This window comes from Lissotriton helveticus, chromosome 2_1 (genome assembly GCF_964261635.1).
Source record: "Lissotriton helveticus chromosome 2_1, aLisHel1.1, whole genome shotgun sequence".
In the NCBI taxonomy this organism is placed as follows: Eukaryota; Metazoa; Chordata; class Amphibia; order Caudata; family Salamandridae; genus Lissotriton; species Lissotriton helveticus.
Window position 1 is genome coordinate 5412358 of NC_136059.1, and position 14009 is coordinate 5426366.

Below are 14009 nucleotides of genomic sequence, written 5' to 3' on the forward strand. Positions count from 1 at the left end.
AATGTTTTCTTGCTTCTACCCCTAAATGTATTTTATTCTTAGGTGGTTGTGTTTTGCCGCGTATAGTTATACTAGAGAGGTTATGTGTCCATGCGTGTTCTAGGCCTATGGTTATTAGTATTGCGTAGTGTGTACCTACCTTTACCAGTAGTTACTGGTTGTGATTTATAACTATTACTTTGTGCTACAGTGATTTTATATCCTTTTATTCTAATTTCTGAAAGTATTTCTATTTCTAAAAGTGTTGATTCTGACAGTGGCCCATGTGGCCCTGTCCTGTAAATAATCCCTTATGAATATTGCCCGTGCCAGTTGGCACAATGTACATGTGTGATTTTTATCTGATGTGTTTTGACAATACAAAAGTTATTTTCATATAACCTTGTGTGGAGTTCCTTTTGTGGTGTGCCTAGGATGTTGTTGCTGTTGTGTGCTGGCGCAAATGCTTTACACATTGCCTCCGCGTTTAGCCTTACTGCTCGTGCCAAGCTACCAAGGGGGTGAGCAGGGGTTATCTTGGCGTGTGACTCCCTTGCCCTGACTAGAATGGTGGTTTCTGCCTGGCTTTGGCGTCAGCCTTAGCCTACCAGAAATAGCTAGTTCTAACATTGGTGGCAGCGGTGGGATTCTCGAGGCCATAACGAGGGGTGGGCACCCTCGAAATCCAAAATAAAAGTAGAAACGGGGTGAGCACCCGTTAGGCAATTAAATAAGTGGGGTGGCACCCATCCATAAAAAATAATCAAATATGCGGGGCATAACGCAGGGTAGGCTCCTGCGATTCCTCACGCAAAATGCGGGCGGAGAAACGCCCGATATAAAGCAGAAAGCGCTCCCAAGCGCTATGAAAAGATAAAGCGCTTCCAGGCACTTCAGGGGTGAATACAGTGCTCCAAAACACTGCAAGGTCCAGTGACAAGGTCCTTCCTGAAACAAAGCACTTCCCAGGGGCTAAGGGGGCAAAGTCCATCAAGCCCCCAAGGCAAAGACTCCCATAGCAAAGGGGTCCCAGCCTCAAGCAGCCCATCAGGTGTCCAGGGGCTGGGCAGGGCCCAGGGATTCCCCTGGGCCCAAGCAGCAGCACGCCCCTGGCAGATTCAAGTCCAAAAACAAGAACAATTTTGGAAGGGGACACAGCCCCTTCTTATACAGAGAAAAGTCTTTGAAGTCTTTGTGCAGGCAGTGTGAGAACCAGCTAAAACTGGTTATAGGGAACTCTTTTCAGTGTCAGGGACAGAGGTGACAGTCGCCCAGCGGGGAGGTGGAGCCAGCATTGTGGCAGGCAGGCACAGCCTCATTCACTCCTAGGTGCTATCTCCTCCCACTTCCCTGGCAGCAGATGCAGCCTTTCATCCACGGGCTGACTCAGACAACCTCCTGGGGGCTCTGCAGCCCCTGTCACCCTCAAGCCAGACAGTCAATCCACAAGCAGGCCCAGGCACTCCTGGGCCAGGCTCACCAGCCAATCACACGCCAGCCACAGATTACACAAATATGCCAACTTCTAAAAGTGGCACTTCTAGACTAGACACAATCATGCTGCATACACCATTAAGCAGCATTCAATCTCACGAGTTCGCACATACCAAACTCGACCCTGCACTCCCCACACATCAGGAACTACCATGGGCATACATATTCCCCATGCATTCCTATTGGAGGGCAGGTCACTCACCACACATACACAGAGAGCTCACGCACTTTACACTGTACCACAGTGAAAAAGTGCGCAAAGGCCTAAAACCATCAACACTAGGTTCCAGAAACAGGCTAGGAAAAAGCAAAAAGTTTCGTGGTGAACCTGCCAAAAGGGCCAGGTCCAACATTTACACTATCTATTCTGTCAACTCAAGGTGCTCTAAACAGCTGAGATATATATTTATTCTCCATTGTGTGATGTAGCTTGTCCTCTAATTGTGTTGTTATTTATTGTTCCAGTGATCTCTACTGTCACATTATAAACATAATCTCACATTCTTCTTCATTTGAACAGAAATGGAAAGCAGGAGTTTGCATCAGAACCAAGAACATGAAGAACGCTGTGGCGAACCCGGGAAAAAGGCAGCATTAACGGGAGAAGATAAAGTGTTGGTTATGCAGAGAGATAGCAATAAAAATAAAAAAAAAACAAGGAAAGTGAATACAGCCCCTGGAAAAAACAGAGCTGATCAATATACTGGAAGTGATACCAATACATTGAAGCTGACTGGCCAGAAAAAGATCACAACTATTACATGTTCTGAGAATGGAAAAAACGTCAGTGAAAAGGGTACTCTCACGGAACAAAAGAAGGTTCAGACCAATGCGAAAGGGTATTCTTGTGACAAATGTAGAATAACATTCCAAAGTAGGTCAGTTTTAAATCGACACACATCGGCACACTCTGACCTAGAGTCATTTACATCAGGAAAGAAAAAGGGTTCTCTTGGTAATCAAAACCATAAACGGAAGAGAAAACTCAAGAACAAATCATATAAGTGCAGTGAATGTGAAAAGAGTTTTTCATCTTTGTCCAATCTTCATGTGCACCATAAAGTCCACACAGGAGAGAAACCCCATAAATGCGATGAGTGTGGAAAGAGTTTTACTTTTCTTTCTCTTCTGAAGGTTCACCAGCGGCTTCACACAGGAGAGAAACCCTTTGCATGCAATGAATGTGGAAAATGTTTCCGCCTTCCCGAAGCTCTTAACTCCCATAGACAAATTCACAAAGGAGAGAAACCTTACAAGTGTGAGTGTGGAAGGCGTTTCAATAGAGCCGATGGTCTGAAAAGCCACAGGCTCCAACATGCCGGAGAGAAAAGAGAGAAACCATACTTATGCAGTGAATGTGAAAAGAGTTTCTATACTTTATCTCTTCTTCGTCTACACCAGAGAATACACACAGGGGTGAAACCTTATTCATGTGACACATGTGGGAATAGTTTCAGGCAGCCATCACACCTAATAAGGCACAAGCGAGTACACACTGGTGAAAAACCATATATATGCAGAGAATGTGACAAAGGATTCAGCGATGCCATAGGTTTGAAAACTCACCATCGTGTGCACACTGGAGAGAAACCCTTTAAATGTGATAAATGTGGAAAGCGTTTTGTGGTTTCAGCTCATCTGACGGTTCACCAACGCCTTCACACAGGAGAGAAACCATATAGATGCACTGAATGTGGAAAATGTTTCAACTACTCCGCAAGCCTGGCTACCCATTTGAAGATTCACACAGGAGAGAAACCTTTCGAGTGCAGTGAGTGTGGAAGGCGTTTTAATCGGCTAGACAGTCTGAAAAAACACCAGCGCATACATACAGGAGAGAAACCATACCCTTGCACTGAATGTGAAAAGACGTTCTCTCGAAAAGATCTCCTAACAAATCACCAGAAAAAGCACACCGTGTCGACAGGTGAGACAGATAAAACATACACATGTAATGAGCGTGGAAAGCTATCCAGAGACTCAGCTCATCTAAAACGGCGTACCCAAACAGTGAAACTTCATACATGTATCGAATGTGGGAAGTGTTTACGCTCTCAGTCATCCCTGATAAGGCACGAGAGAACACACACGGGAGAAAGGCCATTTCCATGTAGTAAATGTAGTAGTAGTTTCAGCATGTTAGATCAATTGACAAAACATCTATTGAAACACTCAGGAGACAAATCATTTTCATGCAGTGCCTGTGGGAAGAGCTTCCTTTCATCAGCAACATTGAAATCACACGAGAGATTGCACACAGGAGAGAAATCCTTCAAATGTACTGAATGCGGGAAGAGTTTAAGTTCCAAGACATCTCTTCAAAATCATGAGAGAATTCACACTGGAGAGAAGCCCTTTAAGTGCACAGAATGCTGTAAGAGTTTCAGACGCCAGAGAACCCTCCGACAGCATGAGAGAACACACACAGGAGAAAAGCCATTTATATGTAGTGAGTGTAGTAGGGGTTTCAGCCAGCTAGGAAATTTGATGAAACATCAAATGATACACTCAGGAAACAAACCATTTTCATGCAGTGACTGTGGGAAGAGCTTTATTTCATCAGGAGAATTGAAATCACACCAAAGAGTGCACACAGGAGAGAAGCCCTTCAAATGTACAGAGTGTGGGAAGAGTTTCCGATTCGCCCAAAACCTAAACGAACACCTTCGAATCCATACAGGCGTGAAACCCTATCTGTGCAACAGTTGTGGGAAAAGTTTTGCTATCTCTGGGGATTTGACTAAGCACAAGCGAATTCACACAGGCGAAAAACCATATATTTGTGCTGAATGTGGACGCGGGTTCAGTGTGTCATCTTCATTGAAATCACATCAGAAGGTGCACGCCGGGGAGAAACCTCATAAGTGTAATGAATGTGGGAGGGGCTTTGAGTTCTTGTCAAACCTATTTGTACATCAACAAACGCACACTGGAGAGAAACCCTTTGTTTGCATTGAATGTGGGAAAACATTGGCTGACTCTGGAGCCATGACAAAACACATTCGAATGCACACTGGCGAGAAACCCTACGCTTGCGTTGAATGTGGGAAAAGATTCACTGTCTTTAGATCCATGAAAATACACATTCGAACGCACACTGGCGAGAAACCCTACGCTTGCCTTGAATGTGGGAAAACATTTGCTGACTCTAGATGCATGACAAGCCACATTCGAACGCACACTGGAGAGCATCGCTCTGTGTGCCATAAATGTGGGAAGACATATTCTGACCGTAGAGATCTGACCAAACACATGCAACTGCATAAGGAAGAAATGGATGATCAGTGATGCCAACTATCGCTCTCGCCAAAATGCACAATACTTCTTTCTCTTTGGGTAGTATATGGTATATAGTTAATGCTACCGAAAGAATATACAGGCAAATAGACTCAAATAACATTACATGAGTTTAAAAAGCTCACATTAAATTTCTATTGAAGTTAAGACTGATGCAGAATAAAGTCAGCCTGTCCGCTACGCTCCTTGCCAATGCTGTGTATATTTGATAGACCACCTTTTAGTGGGTATCACATTTTTTTCTAAGACATAGCAAAAACATTTAACAATTGCCCCCTGTGTATGAGCCCAAAATGTCAGCTCTCAAATTATGCAAAAATAGTCTATAGGGAGCATTTTAAGCATATTTCTAATTTCTATTCAATATGTGCATAGTGGAGGAGGTTGAATGGGCACTTATGCATTGCCACAATCTTGCCCAAATCTATTAATAACTAATGATTTTGAATTTCAGTCCGCCACTGTGACCTTCTAACTAGCCGTTGGGTCACCACAAATTCAAACCTGAACCTGGTATTGATCAATGAACTCTACAAGAGCAGAGTGTGACCCACCCTGATGAAGTCCAAGTGTGAGAATGTTAAACTATTTCAGCAATGGCTCCTAAAAGCGTACGTTTAACTTAACTTTGAACAATTGAACTCTGGGACCTACTCGACTCAACCTCCCCAGACGTCGCCTTCCTGACGGAGACCTGGCTGAACCCCGCCTCGGCACCCGACATAGCCATAGCCGTCCCGGAAGGCTACAAGATAACCCGCAGGGACCGCACCAACAGAGCAGGAGGAGGAATTGCCATCATCCACAGGAACACTCTCAGAGTCTCGACCAACACCGACGACACCCTCAGCACCGCCGAATACCTGCACTTCCAGATCCACACCGACCCCAACACCACCCTCAGAGGAACCCTCATCTACAGACCCCCCGGACCCCGACCACAATTCAGGGACTCCAACGCCGACTTCGTCAGCACACATGCCCTCGCCTCCACAGACTACATCCTCCTCGGGGACCTGAACTTCCACCTCAAGAACAACAATGAGTCCCACTCCACCACTCTGATCACCAACCTAGCCAACCTCGGACTCAGACAACTCGTCACAACACCCACCCACTCCGCCGGTCACACGCTTGACCCCCATCTTCTCCGCAAGCCCCCACGTCTCCTTCAACCATACCAGCGAACTCCACTGGACCGACCACCGCTGCATCCACTTCACCTTCAAGAAACCCACCACGCACCACCACACCCAACAGATGACTCACCGCTGCTGGAGCAAAGTCACCGAAGGCCAGCTAACCACCACCCTCGCCCAGAGCCCACCCGCCGACCATACCGACCCCGAAACCGCCGCCCGCAACCTCAGACAGTGGATCAACGACTGCGCCAACACCCTCGCCCCGGTCAAGAAACCCTCCAACAGTCACACCAACAAGAAAGCCAGCTGGTTCACTGAAGACCTCCAGGTGTCCAAGCAAACCTGCCGAAAGCTGGAGAAGATCTGGCTCCGTGAACGAACACAGGACAGCCACGCCGCCCACAACAATGCCACCTGCAGACACCATCACCTAATCAGATCTACCAAAAGGGCCTCCTTCAAAGACCGCCTAGACAACAACGCGCACAACAGCAAAGTGCTCTTCAACATCGTGAAGGAACTCTCCAACCCCAGCTCCAACACCAACAACGTCCCACCCTCGCAAGACCTGTGCGACTCGCTGGCCAACTTCTTCCACAGCAAGATCACAGACATCCATGACAGTTTCAACGCCAACGCCACCCCGACAACCACTGAGACCTCCGCCCCCACGACCACCATCCACACCAACTGCCTGCTCTACTGGACCAACATCAACGACGATGACACCATCAAGATCATGAACACCATCCACTCCGGATCTCTGTCAGACCCAAGCCCACACCACATCTTCAACAAAGCTAGCACATCCATCGCACCCCATCTCTGGAAAGTCATCAACACCTCATTCGAGACAGCAACCTTCCCGGAGAGCTGGAAGCACGCCAAGATCAACCCCTTACTCCAGAAACCCAAGGCAGACCCCAAGGACCTCAAGAACTTCCGGCCCATCTCCCTGCTCCCGTTCCCGGCAAAGGTCATCGAGAAGACTGTCAACGAACAACTAACCCGCTACCTCGAGGAGAACAACATCCTGGACCCTCCCAGTCCTGGTTCCGCAGCAACCACAGCACCGAGATTGCCCTCATCGCCGCCACCAATGACATCAAGTCCCTGCTGGACAACGTAAAAACGGCGGCCATCATCCTCCTGGACCTGTCAGCTGCCTTCGACACGGTCTGTCACCACACACTACGATCACACCTCCACAATGCTGGGATCCAAGAGAAGGCCCTGGACTGGACCACCTCCTTCCTCTCCGGCAGAACACAGAGCATCCGCCTTCCCACCTTCCGCTCCGAAGCCACCAAGATCATCTGCGGCGTACCCCAGGGCTCATCCCTGAGCCCAACTCTGTTTAACATCTACATGGCACCGCTCGCCCACGTCACCCGTCGGCATGACCTCAACATCCTCTCCTACGCCGATGGCACCCAGCTGATACTCTCCCTCACCGAGGACCCCCACACCGCCAAATGAAGGCTGTTGCTGAATGGATGAAGAACAGCCGACTGAAGCTGAACTCAGACAAGATGGAGGTCCTCATCCTCGGAACCAACCCTTCGGCCAGGGACGACTCCTGGTGGCCGACCGCACTGGGAACTGCTCCAACACCCATCGACCACGCATGCAACCTAGGGGTTATCCTCGACTCCACCCTCTCCATGACTAAACAGGTCAACGCCGTCTCCTCCTCCTGCTTCAACACCCTCCGCATGCTCCGTAGGATCTACAAGTGGATCCCCACTGAAACGAGAAGAACGGTCTCCCAGGCCCTCGTCAGCAGCAGGTTGGACTATGGAAACGCCCTCTATGCAGGAGCCTCGGCCAAACTCCTGAGACGGTCCAACGCATCCAGAATGCCTCTGCACGCCTGATCCTTGACATCCCTCGCCGCAGCCACATCACACCCCACCTGAGAGACCTGCACTGGCTCCTGGTCAACAAGAGGATCACCTTTAAGCTCATCACCCATGCATAGAAGGCACTGCACAACATTGGACCAACGTTCCTCAACAGACAACTCAGCGTCTACACCCCCACCCGCCAGCTCCGTTCCGCCGACCTCGCCCTCGCCACAGTCCACCGCTTCCAAAGAGCAGAGACGCAACTAGAGCCAAATTTCGGGGGGGGGGGCTAAGAAAAAATTTCGGTGTGGGCTGAACCTTTGATCAGTAGGCAGAGTAGAGCTGCAGGGGCTCTTAGAAGGGGTGAAACAACTGCAAGGCCTAATTAACATTCAAATGGTCTTTTAAAGACCTGTGAAACGTTCGGGTGCGGCTCTGTGTGGACCCGGGATCTGTCTCATCCCGGGCTGCCACACACGACGGGGGGGGGGGGGGCTGAAGCCCGGTGAGTCCAATAGGTGTTGCGCGCCTGCCGAAGAGTGACCTCAGGCGGCAGATTGTTCTCACACTTCGCCGCCAAGACCTGGAACACCCTCCCCATCCGCCTACGGCAGACCCAAGACCTGCTGACCTATTAAAAACTCCTCAATACCTGACTTTTCAAGCAGTTGCAGCATTACCCACCCCAGCGCCTTGAGACCCTCATGGGTTAGTAGTGCGCTTTACAAATTATATGATTGATTGATTGATTGATTTGCCAAGCTGCCAGGGTCGCCACAGTAAGACGAGAGACCCACTGCCTTCAGCTAAACTGTACAAATGCCTGAAAAGAGGGTCACACTGACTTGTCCCTGGACTTCACTCCGAAGTCCTTCCCCTTGACCACTTACTTTGGCACTTAAAGCTGTGCAGGACTTACCTCGATGCCTTCCTGTTGCAGCAACGATTAGACTAAGGGTCCCAGGCTAGGGACGAACCATAGAGGTTTGTTTGGGGCCAAATGAAGGCAAGGCTCTTGGAGCGACTGGAAAGGAAAGACCCCTTTCCCAAATCTGTCAGCAATACCCTTCCTTCAGCATTTCTGCATTTTTTTTTTAAATATAAGTTTATTGAATTTTCTGTTATATTCCTGATATACAGTTTACACAGTCTCCATCATATTTTGTGTAGTGTGCATTGCCCTTACATTAAAACTCGGGCACCTCGTACATATCACTTGAAACTGAGCAGTCAATTACATCCAGAGGTTGTGTAGGTGAAAACATCTGTGCATGATGCCACTTACATTTTGCTACTGTGTGTGATCCGGGCACTACATACAATATATAAGGAAAGTATCTGTATATTTGTCAATGAACACGAAAATCAGTAAATGGAACAGCAAAAAACAAAGCATAAGATCGACAGGCCCTGTCCATACATTGACCCGCCCTGCCTCGTTTTTGTTTCCTCCCTTTACTTTGTGTGCAGAGGTTGTGCTCTTACGCATTGTTTCAAGCACGTGAGAGAATGAACAGGCACATCCGTAGGAAGTAGACAGTCCAATGCAACCATCATCGCTTTACATACGACAGTCAGCAAAGTGTATACAGGCAAACCAGGAGGAGCTCACCTGTAACGCCTCCCACTAATATATGCTGTAATACCAAGCTGTATGCATGCAGTGACTGCTCTATCTAATTCTGTGAGTGATATGTTTTCTTTCCTTTTTTGTTTGCTGAAAAATGTTTAATAAAAATAAAAAACAAAAATGTAAATGGTGTCCAGTAATTCTATTAGAGTGTAAGGAGGCTGCGAAGATTGACCTACGTCTACATAAGAAATGGCGCCTTATCGCATCCATGCTGAGTGTGTGTCGGCGAAGAGTGTATCCACCGTTACCACTCGTTACTCTTCGCGGATTCTATAGGGGATGGGCAAATAAAAGGGTACCTGATAGGTCAAGGTTTGTTTTAAATGTCGACTGGTCCCCACCAGGGTGCCAATGGATATGGCAGGCACGCTCGCAGTGCCGTGGAGGGGGAAGGATGTATGGGGGTAAGGACATCTGCCATCAACCCCAGTTACGCCAGAGCCGGCGAAGCATTGGCAGCATCTAGCTTGCCTTGGAGGGGTAGAGAGAGCTGTACATCACCAGCCTGAGCCCCCTGATAGTCATGCCACAGAGTATCCCAGCTTGGTGCTGTAGGATTCTTGCGAAGGCCTGGGGTGTACTCAGTGCGGAATCTCACACTTTCTACACTAGCCCCACCAGGCACGACTGTCTCCGACTTATTAAGGTGGGGGGGGGGGGGTCAGAGAACTTCCATCTCCTCAGGATCAAGCGTTTAGCGCCAATATACACAGGTCAAGGAAGCGGGAGGTGGCATTCAGTGGATTGCCTCTCGGGTAGAGTTGTAGTATGTACTCCTCCCAGGTGTGCATTAGGGCACGGCAGTGCAGACGTTCATACAGTACTGACCGAGCGCCAGTAAGTGTGTAAATACGGGCAAGCCCAAAGCATGTGTATGAGATCAGCATTGAGAGCCTGGCACCCAGGGCAGGCTGCATGTGCCCGGTGGAAACATCTGTTTATTTTGACAGGGGTGAGTCTCTCCTCTCTAATGCCTCAAGGGGTTCTCAAAGTGGAATGACTTCCCCCCAGAGAAGAGAACAGGAGGCTAGGATGAGAGCTGTCCAACTTCAGATAGAGAAAGAGGAAACAGCCCTGGCCCAAGCTAAACTTGCTTTAGCAAGGGAGCAAAAATTAAGTGGATTAGATTCCACTGGTGGCAGCAATATCCCTAGAGATAAAGACAGGTCCTATGATCAAAGAAACCTGAGTAAGATTGTACCCCCCTACAGAGATGGGGATGACATCCACAAGTGGATAACTGCTTTGGAGAGGGCCTGCAAAGTACAGCAGGTTCCCCAAGGTCAGTGGGCAGCAATCTTGTGGCTCTCCTTTGCAGAAAAAGGAAGAGACAAACTCCTCACTGTTAGCCATGAGGATGCTAAAAACTACACTGTCCTGAAGAGTGCTCTGATTGATGGGTTTGGCTTAACCACTGAACAGTACAGGTTAAAGTTCAGAGATACCCGGAAGACACAGACTCAGGACTAGACTGACTTTGTTGATTGTGCCACTAAGTCTCTGGAAGGTTGGTTACTGGGCAGTAAAGTTAAGGACTATACGGGATTGTATAATTTAATAATGAGAGAACACATCCTTAATAATTGTCAGAACCAGTTGTTGCACCAACACCCGATTGACTCAGATCTGACCTCTCCCCAAGAATTGGGAAAGAAGGCAGACAAATGGGTCAGAACCAGGGTTAAGCAGAGACCCCAGAACCAAGGTGGTGACCAGAAAAAGGTAGACCAAAAGGGTGGAGATCGGAAACAAAAAGACCAGAAGTCTTCTTCAGGCCGCCAAAACACTTCTAAGGAGGGGGGGTCCCAAAACTCTAAGAAAAAGAAAGAAGGTCCAAAGAAACCTTGGTGTAACTACTGTAAAACTGCCTCTCACTGGTTTAGTGAGTGCACCAAGAAAGGTACAGCCCCTACCACTGCAGCCCCTAAGGCACCTGCACCCCCTAGTACAGTCAGCAGTGGTAGTTCCCAACCCAAGGTTATAGTAGGGTTAACCATGGGTACTGAGGTGGATCCAGGCCTAGTCAGGATTCCCACTCAGGCTGTCTTGATCTGTGATGTGGACATGGCTATGTCCACTACTGTGAGTCCCAATACTTTGGGCAAGTACAGACAGACACCTTTGATAAATGACAAAGTGGCTCAGGCCTACAGGGACACATGTGCCAGTGTCACTATGGTGACACCTAACTTTGTGAACCCTGGTCAGATTGTACTGGGTGATAATTACCTAGTGACCAATGCTGGCAATGTCACTACTACACATAGTGTGGCAGTTGTTAATTTCTCCTGGGGAGGGGTAACTGGCCTCAAAAGAGTTGTGGTAAGTGCAGACCTCCCAGTTGAATGTATTTTGGGCAATGATCTAGAGAACTCAGAAGTGGAGTATAGGACTCATGCAGAGATGATAGGTATTTCAGCACATATCCTTGCTGTGACCAGGTCACAGGCCAAAAAGTGCTTACCTGAACCTGTGCTGGATCTTGAAACTATAGACCAGACACAACCCAAGAAAAAGAGCAAGAGGGTTAAGGCAGTGCCTTCCCCCCTGCTTTAGGTAGAGGATCAGCCCTTCCAGGAGGATGATTCTGTGATCCAAGAGGGAACTGTCCTAAAAGAGCTTGAACCTGATCAGGTTGAGTTTCTTGGGACAGGGGGACCCTCAAGGGCAGACCTGGGGCAGGCTCAGTTAACTTGTCGTTCTCTTGAACCCCTCAGACAGCAGGCTGCTGCTGAGGCTGCTGGGAATGCTCAAGGTACCCATAAAGTATATTGGGATGATGGGCTCCTTTATTCAGAGGCTAGAGACCCCAAGCCTGGTGCTTCCAGGAGGTTGGTTATACCTCTGCAATTTAGGGACTTCCTTCCTACCTTGGCCCATGATATTCCCTTAGCAGGACATCTAGGCCAGAACAAGACTTGGGACAGGCTTGTCCCTCACTTTCACTGGCCCCATATGTCAGAAGATGCCAAGGAGTTTTGTCGCTCCTGTGTGACCTGCCAAGCCAGTGCCAAATCAGGTGGCACAACAAAGGCCCCCCTCATACCACTACCTGTGGTGGGGGTACCCTTTGAAAGAGTGGGGATAGACATTGTTGGCCCAATGGACCCCCAAACAGCATCTGGGTACAGATTTATACTGGTGGTAGTGGATCATGCCACCAGGTATCCAGAAGCTATTCCCCTGAGGACTACAACAGCACCTGTTGTGGCAATTGCCCTACTTGGAGTTTTCTCCAGAGTGGGGTTTCCAAAGGAGGTTGTCTCTGACATAGGTGCAAACTTCATGTCAGGATATTTGACTGCTATGTGAAAGGAGTGTGGTGTTAATTACAAATTCACTAAACCCTACCATCCACAGTGCAATGGGCTTGTTGAAAGGTTCAACAAGACCCTAAAAGGGATGATAAAAGGGTGACCTGAAAAGCTTAGGCGAAGATGGGACATCCTTTTACCCTGCCTTCTGTTTGCTTACAGAGAGGTCCCACAAAAGGGGGTTGGCTGCAGCCCTTTTGAGCTTTTGTTTGGGCATCCTGTAAGGGGACCCCTGTGTCTTGTGAGGGAAGGATGGGAGTTACCTCTAAAAAAGCCTAAACAAGATATAGTGGACTATGCACTTGGTCTCCGCTCCAGGATGGCTGAGTATATGGTGAAGGCTTCCAAAAACCTTGAGGCTAGCCAAGAACTTCAGAAAGCTTGGCATGATCAAAAGGCTGTGCTGACTGAGTACCAGCCAGGACAGAAGGTGTGGGTGTTGGAGCCAGTGGCCCCAGCAGCTCTCCAAGACAAATGGTCTGGACCCCACACCATTGTTGAGAAAAAGGGAGAGGTCACCTACTTGGCGGACCTTGGGACCCCTAGGAGCCCCCACAGGGTGCTCCATGTCAATAGATTGAAGGCATATATTGACAGGGCAGACATGGGCTTGCTCATGGCTACAGATGGGGAACAGGAGGAAGAGAGTGACCCTCTCCCAGACCTGTTGACCCAGAACCCTGATGATGGTTCAGTTGATGGAGTAGCCTTGGCAGGCAGCCTCACTGACCAGCAGCAATGGCACTGCAGACAAGTTCTACAGGCCCATAGACACATGTTTCCATTAACACATAGTCAGACTAACTGGTGCACCCATGAGGTGGACACTGGTCACAGTCTGCCTGTGAAGAGTAAGATCTACAGGCAACCTGACCATGTCAGGGACTGTATAAAGACTGAGGTGCAGGAAATGCTTGAACTTGGAGTAATTGAGCCACCAGAGAGCCCCTGGGCCAGGCCAGTAGTCCTTGTACCAAAACCTCACACCAAAGATGGTAAGAGAGAGATGAGGGTCTGTGTGGACTATAGAGGTCTCAATGCTGTCACTAGGACAGATGCTCACCCCATTCCAAGAGCAGATGAGCTCATTGATAGATTGGCTTCTGCCAAGTTTCTGAGCACATTTGATTTGACAGCTTGCTATTGGCAAATCAGGTTAGCTGAGGATGCCAAGGCCAAAACTGCTTTCTCAACCCCAGGAGGTCATTATCAATTTGTGGTGATGCCCTTTGGTTTGAAGAATGCACCTGCCACTTTCCAAAGGTTGGTGAACCACGTCCTTGCTAGGTTGGATGACTTTTGT

At 48.6% G+C, this 14009-nt stretch overlaps 1 protein-coding gene across 2 annotated transcripts in view; it reads left to right on the top strand.

Moving 5' to 3' along the window:
* Positions 1-9510, top strand: part of LOC144817659 (uncharacterized) — a 139278-nt gene extending 129768 nt beyond the window's left edge. For both annotated transcript variants that reach the window (XM_078674387.1, XM_078674388.1), the window contains one exon: positions 1994-9510. In XM_078674387.1, the coding sequence (XP_078530513.1) occupies positions 1994-4761 (2768 nt within the window). In that variant the 3' untranslated portion in view covers positions 4762-9510. The remainder of the gene's footprint in view (positions 1-1993) is intronic.
* The last annotated feature ends 4499 nt before the right edge of the window (positions 9511-14009 follow it).